This window comes from Ptiloglossa arizonensis, chromosome 3 (assembly GCF_051014685.1).
Source record: "Ptiloglossa arizonensis isolate GNS036 chromosome 3, iyPtiAriz1_principal, whole genome shotgun sequence".
Lineage (NCBI taxonomy): Eukaryota > Metazoa > Arthropoda > Insecta > Hymenoptera > Colletidae > Ptiloglossa > Ptiloglossa arizonensis.
In genome coordinates, this window is record NC_135050.1 from 3,213,271 (window position 1) to 3,237,694 (window position 24,424).

Consider the following 24,424-nt stretch of genomic DNA (forward strand, 5'->3'; position numbering starts at 1 on the left):
GTATCACTATTTTAAACTATATTTGCGTATTCGTTGTTCCTTTTGTACTGCTCACAAATTCGTATTCCACTTACGAGTCTCGTTGAAAATTTAAATATAAAAAAGTAATCTATATCTTTCTTACGCACGAAGGTTAATATTTACTCTCAAGACTGACTATACTATGTACCACTATTTTAAACTATATTTGTATTCGTTGTTCCTTTTGTACTGCTCATAAATTCGTATTCCACTTACGAGTCTCGTTGAAAATTTAAATATAAAAAAGTAATCTATATCTTTCTTACGCACGAAGGTTAATATTTACTCTCAAGACTGACTATACTATGTACCACTATTTTAAACTATATTTGTATTCGTTGTACCTTTTGTACTGCTCATAAATTCGTATTCCACTTACGAGTCTCGTTGAAAATTTAAATATAAATAAGTAATCTATATCTTTCTTACGCACGAAGGTTAATATTTACTCTCAAGACTGACTATACTATGTACCACTATTTTAAACTATATTTGTATTCGTTGTTCCTTTTGTACTGCTCACAAATTCGTATTCCACTTACGAGTCTCGTTGAAAATTTAAATATAAAGAAGTAATCTATATCTTTCTTACGCACGAAGGTTAATATTTACTCTCAAGACTGTCTATACTATGTACCACTACTTTAAACCGTATTTGTATTCGTTGTTCCTTTTGTACTGCTCACAAGTTCGTATTCCACTCACGAGTCTTTCGTTCTGCTTACAAGTTCGTATTTACTATATAAATATCCCTGCTGGCCGATTATCGCGATTCGAATATTGCCCGATCGGTTTTCGATCCAAAAAGCTTACGCGGTTTTCCCTCCTCTCTGTTCAACGAACACCATCGAACAGAACCGTTGGAATTCCAATGGACGATTTCACGTCGTGCTAATCGCAGGGGCTCTTTGACTCGATTTGTGGTATTCGTTTCAGACCGAAGAGACGACAAGAACGACAACGACGCCCGTGAACTTCTTCGAGCGTCTCGGTGCCTTCTCGACAGCCGATCGGATTCTTCGGTGCGTCGACCGCATTGTAACTAGACGCGATGGTGCTCAGACTCGTCGAGGATGCAAATTGTGCGCTTAATAGGCTCACGTTTTACTCGAGCGACTCAGCTTGCATGTCAGGCAGTTGAACCCCGTTCTGGAATTCCTTGCTCGGAGCAGCTTTTTCTCCTTAGTAAAGTGCGAGAACTTTCTTTCGAGTTTTCGACGGAAATAACTTGATCCTCCTATGGATCGTGTTCTTTCTCGATAATATTTTCATCGTCGTTGTGTAATATCAGCGAAGCAACTTTCTGATTGCAACCTTCTCGTTAACGGAAAGTGCTCGGTGTATATACAAATTAATTCTCGCACTTTTTAAAATCAATTTATTGGAATCACTTTCTGATTACAATCTTTTCGTTAACAGAAAGTGCTCGGTGTATATACAAATTAATTCTCGCACTTTTTAAAATCAATTTATTGGAATCACTTTCTGATTACAATCTTTTCGTTAACAGAAAGTGCTCGGTGTATATACAAATTAATTCTCGCACTTTTTAAAATCAATTTATTGGAATCACTTTCTGATTACAACCTTTTCGTTAACAGGAAGTGCTCGGTGTATATACAAATTAATTCTCGCACTTTTTAAAATCAATTTATTGGAATCACTTACTGATTACAATCTTTTCGTTAACAGGAAGTGTTCGATGTATATGCAAATTAATTCTCGCACTTTTTAAAATAAATTTATTGCAATTTATTGGAATCACTTTCTGATTACAACCTTTTCGTTAACAGGAAGTGCTCGGTGTATAAGCAAATTAATTCTCGCACTTTTTAAAATCAATTTATTGGAATCACTTTCTGATTACAACCTTTTCGTTAACAGGAAGTGCTTAGTGTATATGCAAATTAATTCTAACACTTCTTAAAATAAATTTATTGGAATTTATTCGAATCACTTTCCGATTACAACCTTTTCGTTAACGAAAAGTGTTCGGTGTATATACAAATTAATTCTCGCACTTTTTAAAATCAATTTATTGGAATCACTTACTGATTACAATCTTTTCGTTAACAGAAAGTGTTCGATGTATATGCAAATTAATTCTCGCACTTTTTAAAATAAATTTATTGCAATTTATTGGAATCACTTTCTGATTACAATCTTTTCGTTAACAGGAAGTGCTCGGTGTATAAGCAAATTAATTCTCGCACTTTTTAAAATCAATTTATTGGAATCACTTTCTGATTACAACCTTTTCGTTAACAGGAAGTGCTCGGTGTATATACAAATTAATTCTCGCACTATTTAAATTAAATTTCTTTGGAATTTCGAATCGTGGATACGATTAAGTAACAGCTCCTTTCAAGATTCCATTTTGCGAAGGTCTACTATCCATCGATTCTGTCATCCCTAGTATCGTTACAAATAAATTTAAAAATCTTTCCCGGTACCTAAATCCCAAAGCTGCTGTGCTTTTATTTCTCGATCATAACTTAACGGTTGAGAGACGATCGTGCATTTTTGGTTGGAGATTTACAAGTTCTGAAGAGATAAATGTTTAACGAAATAATGAAATAAAAAAGAAATGAATGTTTTTACTATGATCGAAGTGGGCTTCGGTTCGTAGAAATGAAAGAAAACTTTAGACACGTGAAAGGACTCTTACGATGGAGAACGTTTCTGCGCTGTCGAGCGCAGCAGATAAGCTTGATCATTTTCGTTTCTGCGAGAAAGTTTCACCGGTGTCGACGAGATAAAATTCATAATTGTTGAAATTTCACCGTTCATGGTTGCGATAGCGGCGAATCGTCGAGTCAAATTTTCTTCAATGTATCGCTCATGACGTCGTTTTTCCACTCGTTTCTCAACACATTGAGAACTGAAGACTTAGACACCAATTGGCGTTTTTCAGTTTGCAACCGTTGATAACGAAAGACTGTACGTTCGTTGTATTTTATAAAAGATATTAATTACTATAGGATACAGGACTAGTACATAAGATTTCGACGGTTCGTGTTGTCAACGCATTTGATAAACATATTGAAATGGTACCATAAAAACAAAGCCTCCTTGTATCGACAAATGTAATACTTTGACGAAGGGAGTGGATAGATCAATATTTGTTCTACTATTAATACTTCGTGAAACAATCAAATGATCGAAGAAAGTGGCGTTTTGGATAATTATGTATCGTTCAATTCATTCGTGGTATGTGAAAAGTTGAATACTACGAACAAAAATAAAGTATAAAGATTTTTTACTTCGGTTGACCAAAAATTGGGCATTCTGAAGCAGAAGAAGAAAATGTAGTTCAAATTGCACAACATGGAACGTCTGCGTGTACCAAACTTGCTCCTTGTGGCGATCCAGCAAGAAGATTGTTTGGAAACACGCGGCAGCATATTGTGAAAGAAATTATTAGCACTAAAAAATAAAAATATGCAAAGAAAAACTACCGTCTACGTACTGCAAGCAAAAGGGATGTGACACACGATGTATTTGTAAATTTTGCTTATTACCACTCCATTGAGATTTTTAATAAAATATTTTACTCGTTAAATACTATACACTCTTTCGAACGTTATCGATGATTTATTAAATAATTTAAAAAATACGTGGGAATTCAGACTATGTGCTCGTCGAAGCATACTGTTATCAATGCGTTAACATTACAACCCTTCGATAAAAAAAGTCAATAATTTGATATTTTAATTTGATCATTTCATTTTCATAAAACGTATAATATTTTATGTTAAAAACTTATGATTTATTATTTCAGAAACTCGCGATCTTCACTTTGTTAACTTTGATCTTTTCTCAAATGTTCAATCGCACCGTTGTTCGATTAGGGTTTGCTTTAATTCGCGCTCGACGATTTACGACGCCGTTTCGTCGCATAAAATATGGGTCGCTAAGATCGATTATTTGTTTCTTATACCGTCTTAAGAATCGTAGATTAAAGCTGCCAAGAGATTACCTTAGTTTCTCGGCGAATTTCTCCATATTCTAGATCAAACGATGAAAGCTTTAAGCAAAGTCTTTTCCGATAAAAAGCACGCTGGCTATCCCTTCTTTTGCAGACAGACTATACTCGATGATCGAATGCATTGCGTAGCTACCAAGCGTTTTCTATGGTTTTTCTTTTTATTTTGTCGTTTTAAAAGCTGCAGTGAAGTTTAAATCGGAATATTTCCTTTTAAATCGATTTCGAACTACCCCAAGCAAACGTAAAACAGAAACGAACCTTGAAAGGACTTTTTTCATCAGGCATATACTACCGTGATTAATATAATATTAAATAATATTACTGTACTCGCAGGAAAGATTCGTTTACTAGTCGCAAACGAAATATAATTTCTGTTGCTCGCCAGATTGAACGATACTTATCGATAAACAGATTATAAGAGGAATTCGTACTTACTATGATTTTTAGGTGATCCTTCGTCAACGGAGAGTTCAATATGTTCTTTTATGTTTATTCTCGTTGCTATCTTCTTTGAAATTACAGGTCAATTTACTAGATTCTTCGATAAGTTCTGTCGTTCGATACAATTTATCGAAGAGTATAGTACCAGGTAGAAACGCAAGTTTCTGAAATAATAAATCGTAAGTTTTTAACATAAAATATTATACGTTTTGTAAAAATGAAATTATCAAATTAAAATATCAAATTATTGAATTTTTTATCGAAGGGTTATAACGTTAACGCATTGATAACAGTATGCTTTGACGAGCACATAGTCTGAATTCCCACGTATTTTTTAAATTATTTAACAAATCATTGATGACGTTTTTATCGTATGACAAAACTTATTGAACAACATTATGTAATTATATATAAATATTATATACATATTAATTATATGCTTATTTTATCGAAGGACAAAACTTATTAAACAATCTATTGAATAACATTATATCATTAACGCGACTGTTTGTCTTCTTTGACTCGAGCGGCTAGAGATTAAAAAATCGATCGATCGAACTTCAAAGCGACACACAGCTCGTAAATCAGCGTGTCAGCTACTAGAAATGTAAACTAAAAACTTTTATATTTCTCGTTGTATCTTCGTGAGAACATATTATCGATAGATTGACGATATAAAAATGAGACCAAACGCGACTTCGTCGATAGAAGTTGTTAGTTGCATTAATTTGTCACATCGAAATAAAAGGTCGCAATTTGTCATAAGATACGAAATTTTAGAAACGAATGTTCGATTTTACGAACAAATTCGCTACTGTCCCTCTTTAAAGCGATTCACACGGGTTTGAAAATCTACAAAAATATAATTTGCTTTAAAATGCAATTTTCAAGTTAACACTACACAGGATGGACCATTTATATATATATATATTTATTAACGCTCTTTATTCCACATCGTCTGTGACAATACGAATATAAAATTATATATAGGAAACGTGAAAATACGAGTAGTATTGTATGCATAAAAGGTGTGGTACAGCCAAAGTGCTGTTTTATACACAATCTCGAATAAACTTAAATAAGAGTAACAAATATCTCTGCTGCTTATGGATTTATGAACGAATTATTCGTAACAAGGTGAAACTGTTCAAAGAGTCGAACATAGCGATGAAAAATAAATTTTCTTCAAAACTATTCTTTCTTTTTTCCTTTCGAAATTTCAAGGTCACCGAGATTTTTCTAAGGAAATCACATACGTATCTTTTTTGAATAGATAGATTCTGCTCGTTATTTTATTGTAAATCTAAGAAGACTACATGACAAGTGTTTCGTACTGAAAATAGTGCAACGTATGTAGATTTTTCTGAAATACGATGCATATCTATAACTACAACCTTGTCATAGTAAGAAATATAACCTTGTTCAAATCTTGTAAGTCTGCTTTCGGTCTACTATTTATTTATGGGATAATTAATGAGCTTATAGTCAGCATTCCTGTTCCGCTGGGACCTTCTAGAGTAGCACAAACTTTTTAAACAATCTTTTACTGATCTGGTTTCAAACATTATGATTTGCTAAACGAGTACACAACGTAGCCAACGAAATTCACTCGAACGCTTCGAGTTATATTTAAACCTACAGAATTACAACACCACTTTTTTTTATACACTATGAAACAATTTACATCCTATTTTATGGAATAAAGAAATAAAAATAAGATCCATCTTCGTCGCGAAACAGCTACAAAGATGAAAATGAATCGTGAAGCTTGTTATAAAAATTGATTTCACGCGACGCTTAAATTATCCAGGAAAAATAACTGGCTATAAAAAATAGTACTGAGAAGAAACGCGTGTTTGAATTACTTTTTAGAAAAACTGTACAAATCCTGTTGTTACCTTTCGTTAACTTGCACCGTTCCGTTACTCGTGTATTCTATTCGTTTGAACAAACGGCGGGACTTTCTTAGAAATGGCTGTGCTTACATTTCAGGTGGCTTCACCTGCTGTTTAACCTAGGAGTGCAAGTGGTCGTGGGACTTCCCTTGGAAATGGTTCATGGAAGCCTGAGGATCGCGGCGGTTTATATGGCTGGAGTCCTTGCTGGTAAGTAACGAATTGCCAATTTCTAAATTTTATTTACACGAATTGCGTTACCGTTCAAAAATATAAATATCAAAACTCAGCGTACTGAGTATTCGAACATTTTTCAAAACCTACTTAGTTTAGACATCTGGAGAATTGAAAGCCAATAGCAAGTTCTTCCACGTTCACTCGAACTCGATCGCACTGAGGAATTATGAAACGAATTAGACAAAAGAGGGTGCAATTACACACGCAACGTTGCAAATTTTACGAGTTGGTCCAAGCCACCATTGCTTTATTACGTACAGAACGAGAAACAATTTTAGATATCTTTAAGGAAGAAACATTTGTTTCGATAAAGAAAAAATATACATCGTGTAGGATTCACGATTTTTCGATCTAGAGATTAGAAATTCTTTTCTAGAGAATTTAAAATAGAATTATTTTTTCATTTGGAAAGCAAATATTTACTTATATTTCCACGACACCAGGAGACATACGTACAGAAAAAATTTCAGATGGAAGTCTTTTTATCTAGTCACAATCAATTAAAAGTATAAAATATTATACATTTGCAGCGTTTGAAAAAGAGAGACATGGATAAAAATGTTTATTATTACGTAAGATATTATTTTCATTGGAAAACATTTACCCGAATTTGCTATACGTCACGATTCTTGTACACGGTTTACTGTTTAACCACTTTGTCTACAGTTTAGTGTGAGACTCGTGGTAAGGAAATTGAGCCAAACATGAGCACCGCGAGTGAATATTGTTCACATTCGTACGTTCGAATATATTTTCTTAAAAATACTGGACTGAAACTCTTGTATAATGTCTTCAAAAAGAACATTTAGCGTTTACGAGTATCGCGAGGAAAATGTTTGGGAAAAAGATTATAAAAAGCAGAATGAGAATGATATTTATAAAATTCAGAAAAAAAAACATACTACGAAATAAAGAAAGAATAAATGAATATCAATTATATTTCAATATTTGTTGAAAATTATACGAATAACATAAATAGAAAACATTATGAAAAACATAAAAATTAATTTCTCTTTTACAAACAATATCTGCATATGAGAAAAATCATCGTTTGATCATACCTTTATATAGACCACGTAGTGTCGAGTATCGATATTGCATTTTCGATCATTTGTAACAAAATAATTGATATCGGACCATAAAACTAAAGGATAAGTCCATGATGCACGTTAGAAGAATTATTCGCTACAAAACAAATGATCGGTGTATAACTAATATAACGTTACTGAAACAAAATGTTTCATATATGATAAACATTTATACTTTGAAGAAACTGGCTACTGAAAATGTGTAATATTTACTTATTTATTAATATTTACTCAAGAAAATGCTCCGTGTCGAGTATTTATTGTATCGCTCTAGTGTATACGCGATATCGACACTAATTAGCCTAGAATATAACAAAAAGTTAAATCCATACACAATTGTTTCAATTGTTCTGCAATGAAATTAAACCATGTATAACGTTTTATAAATTTCTTTTGAAATAGAGTTCTCTCACGATGCGAATAGTAAGGTGTCACCGTATACGGAACAATATATCGTCGTTGGCACTTTTCGCAAGTATTGTGATGATATATCGTCGTTTGGCACTAAAAGGGTTAAAACGCACTATGTTATTACATAGTACAATGTAGTTCTTTACTGTCAAAGTTTTTGAAGCGAGTTACCTGACTCCGCGGAAAAATAAACCGAAGACACCGTTTGAATTATTCTTCGATGTAAAACCGAAATAAATTACTTACGAGTTTTATTTTTTTTTGTGTAACGTATAATTATATTCCAAAAGAAAAAGAAAATAAATTAAATCTATCGAGCAGAATAGGTGTTTTTGTGGACTGCTCTCATAAAAGACACGGATATAGAATATACGATCTGGATAGAAATGTTAGAAAAAAAAAACTCGGTTAAATTCAATGAAAAAGAATCGAGAAAGGAACTCCTTGAAAATAATAACAATTGCAAAGAAATATGTGATTTCGATTATATATATTTGCTTTTCAAATGAAAAAAGAATCTTTTTGTTCAAATTCTCTAGAAAAGAATTTCTAATCTTTAGATCGAAAAATCGTGAATCGTACACAATGTATATTTTTTTTTAATCGAAACAAACGTTTCTTCCTTAAAAATATCTAAAATTGTTGCTCGTTCTATACGTAATAAATATAATGTATATAATTTATGCCATAATGTACACGCTGATAGCGTTCCATATTTATCGTTTAAAATATTGCCCCATTATTATACAAGACTCCATAATTGTACGATGTAATAACTGTCTCATTAGTGGACAGAATTCTATATTATACATCGTTTATTGCATTCCATCGTTGATTAGTGTATCCATTAATTGTTGAAAAATTGTGACATTAACGAATTACACATATTTTTATTGTAATTGCACGAGCAGTCGGTAGTTTCTCAGATAATATATATCAGTAGTATTGATTTATTTACATTTACGATAATAGTTCTTAGTTATTGATCTCGATGTAAAATATATCTAATAATAATCTAATGAATAAAAATTATAGCTTACAAGATAATGTCGACAATTTATTTTCTTATACAGAATACGAATAATTCGCGATAGTATTGTATTTTTTTTTATTACTTATTTGAACACGATTACGTAAACATTAAATTGAATTAGTAGTATTATTTACACACATTCCTTGAGACCTTTACAAAAATTATTTTTCTTAAGTTTTAACAAAACAGTAAAAACCGTTAAGCACGCTGGCAACGATTAACAAAACGTAACATATATGCTGGAATAATTACTTCCTTAGAAATAAAGTTTATAGAGAAGAATCATTTCAAACGTAGATATTAAATACTATCTTTGATTCTTGTTGTGGATCCTTATTGGAAATAATGTTGATGTACTAAAAATCAAATCAAATATAAGTGAAGTAAATGAAGTGAAAATTAATAATTGACTTTTATTCTAGTACTTACAAAACATAAGTTCAGTATCTAAAATTAAAAAAAGGTTTAGTGTTACGAAATAACCCTCGTAGATATCTGCGATACATACGTATAATTGATAAAATCGATCGTTTTAACGTGGTACTCCAACTTGTACGAGAAAAAATGTAACAATTAATTCGCAAAGAAAAGGAAAATCATCGAGAAGCAAGAACGATATTAAGACCAAGATAAACGGAACATCTTGTACAATAAAATGAATCGATGAGCGTTATGTACCGCGATTTAGCAAATGCTTTGTCCAAGTGTATTTAATGCGTTTGCAGCAGGGCTTGTCGATAGCTCCGCGTGTGATTATGCACCGGCATGTAATACGCTAATGCACGAATGCTCGCGACAATATTCGTAAATTTAAATCACTCTGCGATTCTCACCCGCATAAATGCTCCCCGGTGCAGCTGCAGTTACCAGACCACGACTCTATTTCTTCTCTGTAACACAATTTGTACCTATTTCCATTTACCGTGTTTCGGGATTTTCCAGCATGGAACGTGTTTTTACTCTCTCTCCACTTCATCCTCTATCCTCGCACACCCCCATCCCGGTCGCATCGGTAACTCTTTCCTTTTCTTATCTTTCGTCCTTGATCGTTCTCTCTCTACCATTTTCGTTCGTCCCTCTCGCGTAAACCGAGAACGTAGATACAGAGCCACGAGCGTGTTTGTGTATATCTGTATAAATGCGCGTACTAAGGTCGGTGTACTAGGTAAGTATATACATACAGTGCCTCCAAAAAGTATTCGTACACCATATTGCAAGGAAATTCTTCTTACCTGTAAGACTGATTTTCATGAAAGTTTGTACGCATAATAATAGTGCATATACAGAGAAATTTTTTTGTCCATAGAAAATTCCTTTAACAAGGTAAAATCAAGTCTCGTAGGTTATAATTTCTTTTTTTTTTTTTTTTTAATTTTTTTAATCCAATTTTTCTATGGACATTTTTGCAACCGACTTAAAAAAAGTTTGTTCTATATTGTATTATTACGAAGTTTTGTTTGAAAAATCGAAGAGAAACGGGCAAATTTTCTTATAAAAATGTTCAGTTTTTAGAGCTCTATCGTTCAACTGTGAAACGAGTCTCCCCAAAAGAAATCTATTGCAAAAGTGAAGAAAATTTGAATTTTCAGATCTTGATTTTATCTTCTCGAGAACATTTTCTGACGATAAGAAAACTATGTCACATACGGCCCAGTATGTTTTACACGCATACAAACTTTCATTAAAATCTGACTCGTAGGTTAGAGGAATTTCCTTCTAATGTAGTGTAGGAATACTTTTTTGATTCACTGTACGTATCATGATGGATCGAGTCGTATCATCGATGGATGCGCGCGCGCGTGCGCATTTGTGTAAACCTAATTGCCATTTGCATAAATTCGATTAGACGCAGATCCCGAGTTATTAGCAGTCATGAAAGTAAAACGTTGCAGAATAGGACGTATGAATAATAAACTCCTTCAGGGAGAGTTGAGCTATATCGAACGATGTGCCGTAAATGCGTGGAAACGTAACGAAACGTGACGAAAAACCACTAGAGAAACTGACGAAAATTGATTTCGAGAGAAAAAACCATGCGTTCGTGAAGAAATTTTGAATTTCGTTCTACGATAACGAAACAAAGGGTCGAAAGGTTCTTGCCCTGGTAAACGATCATTGGTGATAAAATGACACGCTGTCGACAGGTGAGGTACAGTCAGCCATATTATACAAAGTTGTGTATATGCTGTAAAGTTGCCATAGTATAAATGTTACAAAAGTTTTGATAACTTTGTACTTATATGTTATATCGTTTGTCACTTTAAGTGGGAAAAGTGTCGAAGAAGTGATATTCGTTTAGCTAATGTACAAGGAAAGGTTCATAAATAGGAAACACAGTTACAAAGAAATGTGCAGACAAATAATACTTTATTCCTTGTATTGATCGTTTATTTGTAACTTTATATATTATGTATTGTGATTGTGGAAGATCTATATTATCAAGGGATTATAAACGAATTTGTGTAACGTACACTGTTTATGTGTTTATGAAGATAGTAATAAGGTTGGGTACCATCGAAGGCTCTTGCAATCATTTTTTCGCATCGATTCGTATTTCGATTCACTGTGCATATGTATAATATATATTATATATATTAATAGTGCATATGTATAATACATATTACATATATTATATAATGCATATATAATACACACACACAAACGAATGCGAAAAAAGTACTTAACCAAATTACTATTTTCATAAACACATAAACAGTACGTTGCATAAATTCTATAGTAGTCCCTTGATAATATGGGTGTTTCACAATCATATAGTCACAATCATATTCCACAATCTTCACTCGCAAAAGCTTGACTATATCACCCACGACGAGTCGCATAAATAATTATGAAATAAAAGCGCTCCGTTAATAGCTCTGCAATATATAAAGTTAGAAATAAATGATCAATATAAGAAATAAAGCATTGTTTGTCTGTAGATTTTTGATATATATACCAGATTAGAACGACGTGCCATTGCAACGGACCAATGGGACTCCGATCGGGTGACGTTCTGTTGTTTACATCCACTTCTTCTTGAACACTTGACATCCGCTGTCGTGTATACACTACGCTCAGACAGCGATTATCAGTCGGTGTCATGTGTACGCAACATTCGTCGGTCAACGAATATTAGTCAAATATTTCCCAAAATACAAAGGCTAAAAACACAAAATGAGTAAAAAAAAAAGACTATCGTTTACAATTAAAATAAACATAACCACCGTCTACAATTTGAAACGCTTCTTAATACCTTATGTAACGCGAGAATTATTGTTTTATTTACAGGTATAATTAAAATGGGTGACTTTGACACAAATTGTTCTTAGGCTGAACTAGCGAAACTATTTGCAAAGTTTACCATAATTGGCGTCCAACGATTCACAGTCTTCCTTTGTCAGGCATACATTTTATACACTTTCAATAATTTCATCACAAATTTCAATTTTCGCGTTAAGAATGTTAAAGTTTATAAACGTAAAATGCTTAGTATAATTTTTGCCGAAATACATATTAGAGTAAAATAAAAATCATATTTTTATACGTTTCGCATTAGTAAATTATTTTCGACTATAGCTTCTACCGATTTCACTTAATAATATACAAATTTCGAATATACGGCGTACTTTAAAATCGAAAACATCAGAGGAACGATTTTATTGTTTAAAAAGTACAATTGGTAAAGTGATAAATAGGTACATTCGTTCGAAATGATTTTTGAATATAAATCATTTGTATCGTTCAACTACCAAAAATATAATACATGGTTTTGTCGCACGAGTCGAGATCAATCAGTGCCGCAGCAGCATTATCGTAAACGTACAAAAGTAATGTTTGTAAAGCAGAGAACCAAGTTCACCGTGAACACTGGAATGCAAAACAGTTTTATCTTCCCGTACTACTTTTGCGTTTCTTATTAAAATCCTACTATACTATTTTTCCCTTACAAGTACATTGTTCTCCGCGTTTAAGCTCGATACGTTCCAATCGAACTTTACGATCAATCCGTAATTACTAAATCAAACGAGTAACACGATCTTGGAAATGAACGAAATTTCTAAAAGATATTTTCGTACTACGATTCAAACGCAAATACGGCAATCGGAGTTTTACTTCGACAAGTCCGTAGAATTCGCGACACGCTTAACTACGTTCCAGTTACGATACGATCGGCCAGAAATTTGATTCGATCGCTGATTGTAAACTCGCGGAGATCGATGACTCAAAGAAGTGTAATTGGAATTTCGACGAAGGAAGTCTTCGATATTTAAATACATCCTTACGGCTTTCTAGCCATCCGTTATGTCTTCGCGAGCTTCGACGATGGTGCAAAAAAAAAAAAAATTCAATCGCAATAAACAGAGACGAGGAGCCGAATTTTTACTTCGTTACGGCGTAGCGCTCTGTCATTAAATCATCAAAGACGGGAGGAAGTCTCGGAATATTGATTCGAGTCTTGTAATGAGAATAAAACGCCTTTTCTTCACCTCTCCACCTTTATATATATATATATATATATAAGTCTTGGAAGTCGATATCAACGGTGGTCGCACATATCTTTTTTCTCACTGTTAGTAAAATCCAACTTTCTTTTATTTAGTGAAATACAATCAATTCTTCAAAGTCTTAGTTTTCGTGCTTGAGTCACGATGCGGAAATTGCTACCGAATGATGAAACGTTTACTCGTGCAAATCAGTTTCTGTTACGACAATGTCGAAACGGTGTTTACATTTACAACACAGTCATGAAGCGTTTAAGCATTTTCTTCGGTAGACATTTCTTGAAAATATCTCGAAAATGAATCATTTTTTCGTCACGATACCTTAATCATTTTTCACGTAGAATGAACAGGGGAATAAATCTGTGCTACGAAAAGTATGCATCTCCGTTTAAAGAAAGGATGCAATTCTTAATTGCACATGCACCGTTGAATTTGAAAAAATCTAAGCTCCTACAGACGTAGTGCTCTTCGAGCCATTTACATTTTTCCTTTGACATTTTTTCGTCAATGAAAAAGTTGCGTGGACTACCCATTATACATAATAATTTGTTCGATAAGTTTCGTCGTTCGATAAAATTGATCGAGCAACCTAGTACTATACTGTCCGATAAGTTTTGTCGAATGACAAAATGATACCAATTTATTTGGTATAATTTTATCATTATTGTATACCAATTTTATTACAGTACGGCTTATATTCGAAATTTGTATACAGTGTACAATAATGCACAAATTTCGAATACATGCCATACTGTAAAATCGAAAACATCGGAGGAACGATTCTGTTGTATAAAAATACAAATAGTTTTCGAGATGCGAAAGAAGAGTGCCTGAACAGATTTAAAAAGTGTCCCAATTGATGTGTAAAAGACGAGCAATTGAGATGGCGCCGGACCGAGGAATTTTAAGTAAACGCGATCAGATGCACGGAGTGAGAAAAGTTAAGGATTAGAATAGAAAAGAACAAATGTATATGAGAACACAAGGTGCGAGAGAAGCACTAGTGGAACACTTGTTGGAGATTTGTCGAAGTGAGTCAAAGTCGAAGAAAGTCCAACGAAAAAGTTAAACAAACATAGTAGCAATATTCAAGGAGTTTCTTTACTTTTCAAACCTCTAAACCTTAACCACGTGGGATTTACTTTAATAAAAAAGGAATTCGTCCGGGCACCTGCTCGATTAAAATTCAAAACACTTTAGTCAAATCGAGTTCCCAGGTTACATTTTTAGGAATTATCTTCGACTATCAGTTTAAATTCAATGATCACATCGAATACATCCGCAACAAGTGTTTTAACAGGCTCAACGTTCTAAAATTTATAAGCGGGATAAGGTGGGGGGCCGACCCATCCACGCTGATCATTTTGTACGAAAACCTTATTCGCTCTATCCTTGATTATAGCCTATTTGTATACTTTCCCAAATCCGAGACCTTAATGATCAAAATTGAGAGAATCCAGTACGCTGCCTTGCGAATTGCATTGGGATACAGAATCAGTACTCCCACCAATATTATATCGAGTGAGTCCAAATTGTGTAAATTGCAATACAGAGCCGAATATTTGTGTAATAAGTTTGTAATGAAAAATCTTTCTAACAGTGGAACCACCTTATATAATTGGATCGATAGACTCCACAACTCTTCTATCTGGAATGATTTACTGTTTAAATCGTATACCATACTTCCCCGGCAAATTGACGCTATTCTTTACTACAGAGAGATTCTCAGAATAGAAAATAACTATCCCCCTTACCTAACTAAATATAAATTGTTCCATTCTAAAATTTTGATTGACACTGAACTGGGATTTCTCCTCAAAAATGCTAGAGATCCTAATTCCCTCTTCCTCGATCATCTACGTAACAGACCCACTGATTCCATCTCCTTTTTTACCGACGGTAGTAAGGATGAAGAATCTGGCAGAGTAGGTGCAGCATGTTTCTCCCCAGACCTTGACACTTCTTCACAATTAGGCTTACATAAATATTTTTCCATTTTTTCAGCGGAATGTATTGCATTAAAAAATGCTATTGAAATAGCTTCTGTTGCCCCCAGTAACAATGTTTTTATATACTCGGACAGTCTTTCTGCCTTGCAAGCCTTAAACAAATGCCCATGTAACGTTAATACTAATACCATCATCCTTGATATTCGTAATCTTATAAATACCTTCTCCACGGACAATAAGAAATTCTCCTTCTTCTGGATTCCCTCTCATATTGGTATTACCTTTAACGAAAAAGTGGACACCTTAGCAAAAGAAGCATCCCTTTCCAATGTGTCTTTCAATATTCTAGTTCCGTATTGCGATTTTTCCGATATTTTTAAAAAACAGGCCAATATAGCGTCAGAAAGGAGGATTATTGCGGAAGCCGAATTTAAAGGTAAACATTTTTTTGATCATTATCATCTCTCTTCATCCTACCCATGGTTCTCACGCAAGAATCTTACTAGAGAGTTTATTTGCTGGACGAACAGGGTTCGGGCTAACCACTTCCAGTTAGCTGCGTCCCTGTTTAGAATCAACCTCGCTCCGGACACAAAGTGCCAGTGTGGATGGCCAGTCCAGGATCCCAACCATGTGATATGGCAATGCCCCATCCTTAACAGTAACAGGTATATTTTATTAAACCGACTACGTAACATGGGCTACCACCCGCCCTACTCAATTAAGTTCTTCACAAGTAAACTGCATATTCCTCCTCTACTGTGCATTCACAAATTTCTGAAAGACCATGGCGTAAATCTCTGACTTCCAGTGAGGTCTGTCTGTCTGTTTGATACTGATCCAAAAAATTATGAATTTATTTATATAAAGTATACCATATTTATAAACCGCTACAAGTTATAAGCATCTAGTAATAAGTATTATATATTGCCCGTAGTTATAAGTATGTAACTATAAGCACTAAGTACAATCACTAGTAATAAGCGTTTATTTATGTATAACGATACATAACGATGTATCTTCGGGTAATCTTAACTTATGTATTCCATTCTTGTTTTGTACTGTTAGTATGCACATCGATGTGCATGCTGCTAATAACCCTGTACTGGGTTCATAGCGTAAATAAAAAAAAAAAAAAACCACGTGGGATTTAATAAAGATAATCCTTACGTATACGTAACTCTGTCTGTCTCGCACACTCTCACTCGTACTCTTACTTTTACTCTCCCCTCTTCCCCCTCGATCGTTTCCTCCTCCTTTCCTCCTCCTTTCCTCCTCGTTTCCTCCTCCTTTCCCTGTACGTTTCTTTTCTTGCTCAAGCACACGCTCTCCTGCCCCATTCCATTCCGTGAGAATGCGAGGTGGCGACAGCTTGTCTGAGAGGATCGCGACAGGATTACTTCGTATGCATCGCGGCTGCGACGATGTAATGTGATTGTAACTACGCAAGTGCAACGGCACCTATCTCATGACACCTTTCCCTCTCCGTTCAACTTGCTCTTTTTCACGTTTAATCGTTCTCTGCGTCACTTTTCGTTCCTCGTTACGTCTCCGCTTGCGCGTTTCTCTCATCTTTCATCGTTTCTTCTAACTACGGCACGAATTTTGTATACCCGAGCTGCCGTCGCAAGATGAACAGCGAATTAACGTCACCGAATCGTTCACACAAATACCTGTTAATATTTTACACGCTGCAGAAAAATCCAATTGCATTTCACGAGGTATTAAAAGTCTTAGCCACCGGTGAACGAAAGAATGTCCCGTCTCCGAGCGAAAAATATTTATTATTCACGATGGCGTTTAATTTGTAACGATTCGAGTACTATCGCAGGCTGTGAGCTATTTAAACGTCACTTGTATAGTAATTCTTGGAAACAGATTTTAGCAACGGAGAAATGCGAGTAAAATCGTATAGTAAACAATATTATCATTTTTACGCTTCGATTATGATGATGTCGATTTTTCTCGAGTAACGGTTTACTTTTAGTTTCGAAAGTAGGTACATTCGAAAATCTGAGCTATTCTTCGTTGCTTTTTGTTTCGGAATATTCGCGAATTTGGTTTGTAAGCAATAATTATTACTTACTTACTAAATAAAAAGTAAAGAAAATTTATTCATTCCGTTAAGATCACCGAGATAAACGTTTGTAAGTGGAATAAATTATAAGGGAAGGTTCTGTAAATATGTATCATTTATCGGTTCTGGGGTGGAATTATTCTTTAATAATTATTTACGTTAGTAACGACCTCGTTGAAATTGACGAACTTAAAATATATTAAAAGAGAAGAAGTTCGGATTTAGGTCTGGGTTCGAGAAAATAACGACGAATAAATAACTCTGATTTAAAAATAATTTGTAATTAATTTTCTCCGGTAACTATAACGTCGAAGCTAGGGACGAGCGATCCTTCAAAGGGCTGGTAATTAATTTCGGATTTAAAAATCAATTTCTTTTTCTTCGCATTTTCTTAAAGTAAATGCACGGTCTTTAAAATATACGTTGCGTATTTTATTGCACAATTTGAAAAATTAACCATTTCACAGCACCTACACTCGAAAGAGTCGGGAGCATTCGTTCAATACATACACGTGTACGCAAATACAGCAGATGCAGCTGGAACTCGTCCAAATTTCGAAGTTAATCCTCCTCTGATCCCAAAAGTGCAAAAAGCCGTGAAATTCATTTACGAAGATCTTACAGCGAATGATTTACTCAAAAGATGTCTCGACGGATTTCCTCGAAATAACACCGAAAGTTTAAAGGCAATGATTGGGCCATTCACTCCGCGACATGCATAATTTCTGAAATAATTGCAATCGCGAATAATTCTCTACCCACCCTCGATTTAAGATATTTGGCGAATCCAATTTTCAAAAAAAGTAATAATAAAAATCTTAAGACACGTCCCAAAGCAGCTAAAGCTTGGTCAACATTGAAATCATAATTCTTACACATGTTCCAACATTCGTAAAGCCTGAAAACACGAAAACAAGAACACAGCAGGTCGACTACCGATTGAAAATATTAATTTTCTCTTTTTTTCTCATTTTCTATTATACCTGTACGAGAGATTTATATAAAAAGAAACATTTTCATTTTCTATTATATCTATACGAGAGATTTACATAATAAGAAACAATTAATGTTTTCAACTATCGGACGAAGGAAAGTCGTTTTGTTGTAAATTGTGTCACACATTTGCACGTAATCTTAGGTAGAAATTCTACGAAAAATTATACCAAAAAAGCGATAACGTTCTCCGATAACCAGATTTTTGTTCACCACGTTTTAATAAAACGCACTGCACAATACCGTGTAATTTAAATACGATGTCTACAAAAATATCTAAGTATTATTTCGATCCATTACCCTAAATTAGTCCGTCATTTATGAGAGTATTAGTAACGGACTGGTAAGTTTCACGCGATACGAAAATGAGCCTAAACGCGATCTCATTTGGACTATTTTTAATCAAACGGTTGAAACAATTTTTGAAAAAATTCCACCTACGTATAATTAAAAATAACTCGAGCGAGGTTGCGTGTAGGTTCGTTTTCACCTTCGCCAAACCGTTAAAGACACTTTCGTAAAAACACATTGAAAAATACAAGAATTTTTATCTTATTGGTGGATGAAATTTATTTCGACCCGCGATAAGGATCGCTCGTGGCACGTAAATATAAACGGTGGTCGATTCCGGTTACTTGAATCCGGTGTGAAAATCGTCGCTCGAAAGCGGGAATATAAATAAGTAGTTTGAAAATGATGGATCGCGGAGGAATGCGAGTAATTCGCAGCTGGTAAAACGTAGAGAAAAGAATTGTCGAGGGTAATTTTTTCTCGACGGGGTGGCTTAATTTCTGTGTAATTTCATTCATTCCTGGGACGGCGTCGCTTTCGTGTTTTCATTGGAGGGGAGCACTTCGTGTCGCAGATTCACCAACATCGTGCCGATTGCGTGACGTGGACGATTATACGACGGTATCTGCATATCGCCGCGCGCGAACGTTTCTATGTTCGTGATGCATTTTGCATGTGCAATCGGAAGAACGGTACCCTTGATGCTAGACGGTCGTCTGGTGTATGACGCCTTCTTCGAAATTCTTTATTGCCGTTACTTAACCGCAGGCCTCCCTCTTCGCTAGTTTTCACCCTTGCTCTGATTACTGAACATTTTCCTGGTGTTTCTTCCGATTACTGAAACTTTCATGGTGTTTCTTCCGAATACTGTAAATTTTCGTGGTGTTTCTTCCAAATACTGTAAATTTTCGTGATGTTTCTTTCGATTACTGAAAATTTGTGTTGTATTTCTTCCGATTACTGAAACTTTCATGGTGTTTCTTCCGAATACTGTAAATTTTCGTGGTGTTTCTTCCGAATACTGTAAATTTTCGTGATGTGTCTTTCGATTACTGACAATTTTTGTGGTATTTCTTCCGATTACTGAAAATTTTCATGGTGTTTCTTCCGAATACTCTAAATTTTCGTGATGTCTCTTCCGATTACTAAACATTTTTGTGGTGTTTTTTTTTATTACTAAAAATTTTCGTGGTGTTTCTTCTGATTACTGAAACTTTCATGTTGTTTCTTCCGAATACTCTAAATTTTCGTGGTGTTTCTTCCGAATACTGTAAATTTTCGTGGTGTTGTTTCTTTCGATTACTGAAAATTTTTGTCGTGTCTCTTCCGATTACTGAAAATTTTCGTGGTGTTTCTTCCAAATACTGTAAATTTTCGTGATGTTTCTTCCGATTACAGAACATTTTTGTGGTGTTTTTTTTTTTAATACTAAAAATTTTCGTGGTGTTTCTTCCGAATACTGTAAATTTTCGTGGTGTTTCTTCCGAATACTGTAAATTTTCGTGGTGTTTCTTCCGATTACTGAAAATTTTCGTGGTGTTTCTTCCGATTACTGAAAATTTTTGTGGTGTTCTTTTTTTATTACTAAAAATTTTCGTGGTGTTTCTTCCGATTACTGTAAATTTTCGTGATGTGTCTTTCGATTACTGAAAATTTTTGTGGTATTTCTTCCGATTACTGAAAATTTTCATGGTGTTTCTTCCGATTACTGAAAATTTTTGTGGTGTTTCTTCCGATTACTGAAAATTTTCGTGGTGTTTCTTCCAAATACTGTAAATTTTCGTGATGTTTCTTACGATTACAGAACCTTTTTGTGGTGTTTTTTTTTTTTAATACTAAAAATTTTCGTGGTGTTTCTTCCGAATACTGTAAATTTTCGTGGTGTTTCTTCCGAATACTGTAAATTTTCGTGGTGTTTCTTCCGATTACTGAAAATTTTTGTGGTGTTCTTTTTTTATTACTAAAAATTTTCGTGGTGTTTCTTCCGATTACTGTAAATTTTCGTGATGTGTCTTTCGATTACTGAAAATTTTTGTGGTATTTCTTCCGATTACTGAAAATTTTCATGGTGTTTCTTCCGATTACTGAAAATTTTTGTGGTGTTTCTTCCGATTACTGAAAATTTTCGTGGAGTTTCTTCGAGGCACATTTTTCCTTGCTTACCTACCGTCGATGAATTGTAAAATTTTAACCTCGTTTCCAAATTATAGACGCAATACGTTTATCGAGAAAATTTCCAATTCATTTTCCGTTATCTACGAGTTTGCGTAAAACACTGACAGAATTATTCGTATTTGCCCAGCATCGAGGCAAAATATAACGGGATTTTACCCTGTACGATGAAACAGAGAGGTAGAAACCAACGACAGTTATAAAGTCACCACTGTACTCTAGAGCAACGGTACTAAAATTATGTGCCGCGTGGAATAAAAATAATGTCATTTAGAATGCAGTTTACCTGTAACTATTTGTACAGTGGATCAAAAAAGTATTTGTACAGTATATTATAAGCAAATTCCCCTAAGTCTGATTTTAACGAAAGTCAGTGTCCATGTAAAGCAACTAGGCTGCACATGACAATTTTTTTATTCACAAAAAATGTTCTCGAGAAGATAAAATCAAGATCTGCAAATTGAACATTTCTTCATTTTTTTAATACAATTTTTTTGGCAGATTTTGATCACAATTAAATGATAGGGCACGAAAACAGAACATTTTATATTAGGAAATTTATAAGAAAAATTATAAGAAATCGTTTGAAATGAACCTATAGAGTGCCATTTTTTCTTCGATTTTCAAAACTCTCGAAACTATTTAATAAGAAAATGTTATTTCCAGTCGAACACAACCGAGACTTTTATTTCATCGTCTTATAGTGTTCCTTTTTGGAGTTTGTATTTCAGCATATTTTCAAAATTAAGCAATTTCAAAGTGTAAAAGATATATTCTATAGCCTTGTATAAACATTATATAAACCATTAAGATTACTTTCGAATATTGAATCGATATCAATCATAACCGACCTCATCAAATTTTCTTTTTCTCTTCGTATAGTTAGTTTCTTTATCGTCTAAGTTAGCTTCTCATTCAGCACTCTCTATGTTTATATAAGAACAGAGAAGGAAGGAAGAAGAAAATTAAATTGAAAATGGTTGCGAGATACCACATTTTTTCGCTTGGAAAGTCAAGTCGGACACGACGCTCGTTCATCGCGTGTCTAACCATAGAATGCAAAGTGAATAGTGAAAAAGAATGTAGATAACTATCGATAATTACGAATAGGAAAACGAACTCGAAGGAATATTGAAATATTGACAGTACCGGTACAAAAAATAAAAGGAACATAACGAGGGGTGAGAGATGTATTTTTGTATAGAAATGTGTACACACAAAGTATTTGCGAAGACTATAAGACAGAGTCGACATTATTAAAATAAATGATTAAAAAATTATTAAAATAAAGAAAAAAGTAATTATATCTTTTGTTCGTATCCTTTTTTTTCTTCGAAACTCTTGTATATGTAACAAAATATTTTTGAAGCGTGTTTTCTATTAAATTGTAGCATCGAAGTTAGGTTTATTAATAGTACTTTAGCTACACCACTACTCTTACACGTTTATATGCCCCTTGTTGTATTCGTTTTTATAGCACGAATGGGTATCTCAGATTTTGCATAACGAAATCGTTATATAAAGGAATAAAAAGTAAGATAAGATTTGTTCTGCTATAAACTACGATATTGTTCTAAAAAAAAATCAACCCTTACTTTTTATTACCGATTCTGTGTTTACGATTAAAATAATTACATATAAATTCTTATAAAATAATTACATACAAATGCTTGTAAAATATTTACATACAGATGCCGATACAATGTACAATTATCTTAATTCTTTTTTTAAGATTTTTCATTTTTATGTAAAAGAGGAACAACTATTATCAATCGTCGATACGATTTGTACATTTCACCTTGTTTGTCACTCTGAAATGTAATATTAAACTCTTTATATATTTTTTTAACAAAATTTATTTCACGAAACTAGGCTAGGAAGAATGGAATACATAATCGTACAGACTGTATACAAAGTATTTGTTTTATCTTCACACAATAGAATACTTCATGAAAAACGAAAGGCGTTCTTAAAATTTTATCCATTACTCCACCTGTGGAAAAATCATTTGTACCTTATAAAGTTCCTCTCCGTACCAAAAGGTTTTCGTAAAAATATTCTTTCGACACCTCCTTCTTAGTTTCTTGTGTCACGAGACATTAGCCAGTGTCCAGATAAAACATCCTGTATATAACCGATACATAAATCAGTCTTATAGTATAACCTATGACTATGTTGAAATCATCGATGACACATGATCGACCATATACCAGGAACCTCGATATAGAAAATTAAGGAACAATATTAACAAAAGGAAACTTATTCTGAAAACTCTTAACAACACAATCTACCTTTGTTTGGACCCATTCGTATATTATCTACCTACGTATTGGCTTCTTCCGTTTCTCACAATATTCTTCGTTTCCATTGCATACTTTGTGTTTCTCGATTCGACGAGGTACATGCAATAACGACAATATGGAAATATACTGAGGCAGTTTGGTAACGGAATCAGAGTATTAAAAACCGATATATCGTTCGTATATATTGCAATAAAATCAATACTTCCTTAAATTTCTTCTTTTCAATCATATGCGTTCTCATGCGACCTTAAAATATCGCGCTCTTCCTCGTCCTCGTTCCAGGATCTCCACCAACCGTTCCATTATCTCTGCGTTCCTCCTTACGAATGCATCGACGTGCCTGCACTCGCCTTTTAAATGCAATCTCTATTTTCTCACCTCGGTCAATACGAAACTCATCGCCCATCCGTGCAAAGCTCTCTTTCCACTTGGTTCGTTTCCTCCTTCCTCTATATTTGTCCTTACCCCATTTTTGTACCTACATTACGACTCTGTTCACTGTACTGTTACGTTCGAATATTTTCTATCGTGACTTTGTAGCATTTTCTTGAAGTTGGAATGCTCGGGTTTAGTTTAAGAAGTTGCTAACTCGTAATTGTCGAAAGTTCTTTGCTCCACTAATTTTCATGCAAATCTTGGGAAGATTTATGCTAGCAGTTGCATTTGTGTTTGCACAGCCGAAATCAAACGTCGTAAGCTTACGACAACTGAATGCGAAATTTGAGGTTGCGTTAAAACTCTAGTTAACTCTCTCAAGAAAATATTCTTATATTTATACTTTTCAGATGCAGTTTCTTTCAGTAGCAAAATAATGCGTTTCATGTACGAATGTTCAGGTTGGTTAAACGAACGAACTGATACTAAATTTGTGGTAAATGATTCGCAACATTATAAAATACAGTTACCAAATGCACAGTGTGAGTAAAATTGCAAATCGATAAATTAATTTACATTTAAGATTGCTATAGGTGCACTACACCAAGGCGATAGTACCGGAGAGTTAAACATAATCGGACTTGTCGC

The 24,424-nt window shown here is 34.0% G+C and overlaps 1 protein-coding gene across 1 annotated transcript in view; it reads left to right on the forward strand.

Moving 5' to 3' along the window:
* The window catches only part of Stet (stem cell tumor), a 615,911-nt gene that overhangs the window by 583,920 nt on the left and 7,567 nt on the right, over positions 1-24,424 (forward strand). Inside the window, exon 8 of the mRNA XM_076306653.1 lies at positions 6,443-6,555. Coding sequence (XP_076162768.1) covers positions 6,443-6,555 — 113 coding nt within the window. The remainder of the gene's footprint in view (positions 1-6,442; positions 6,556-24,424) is intronic.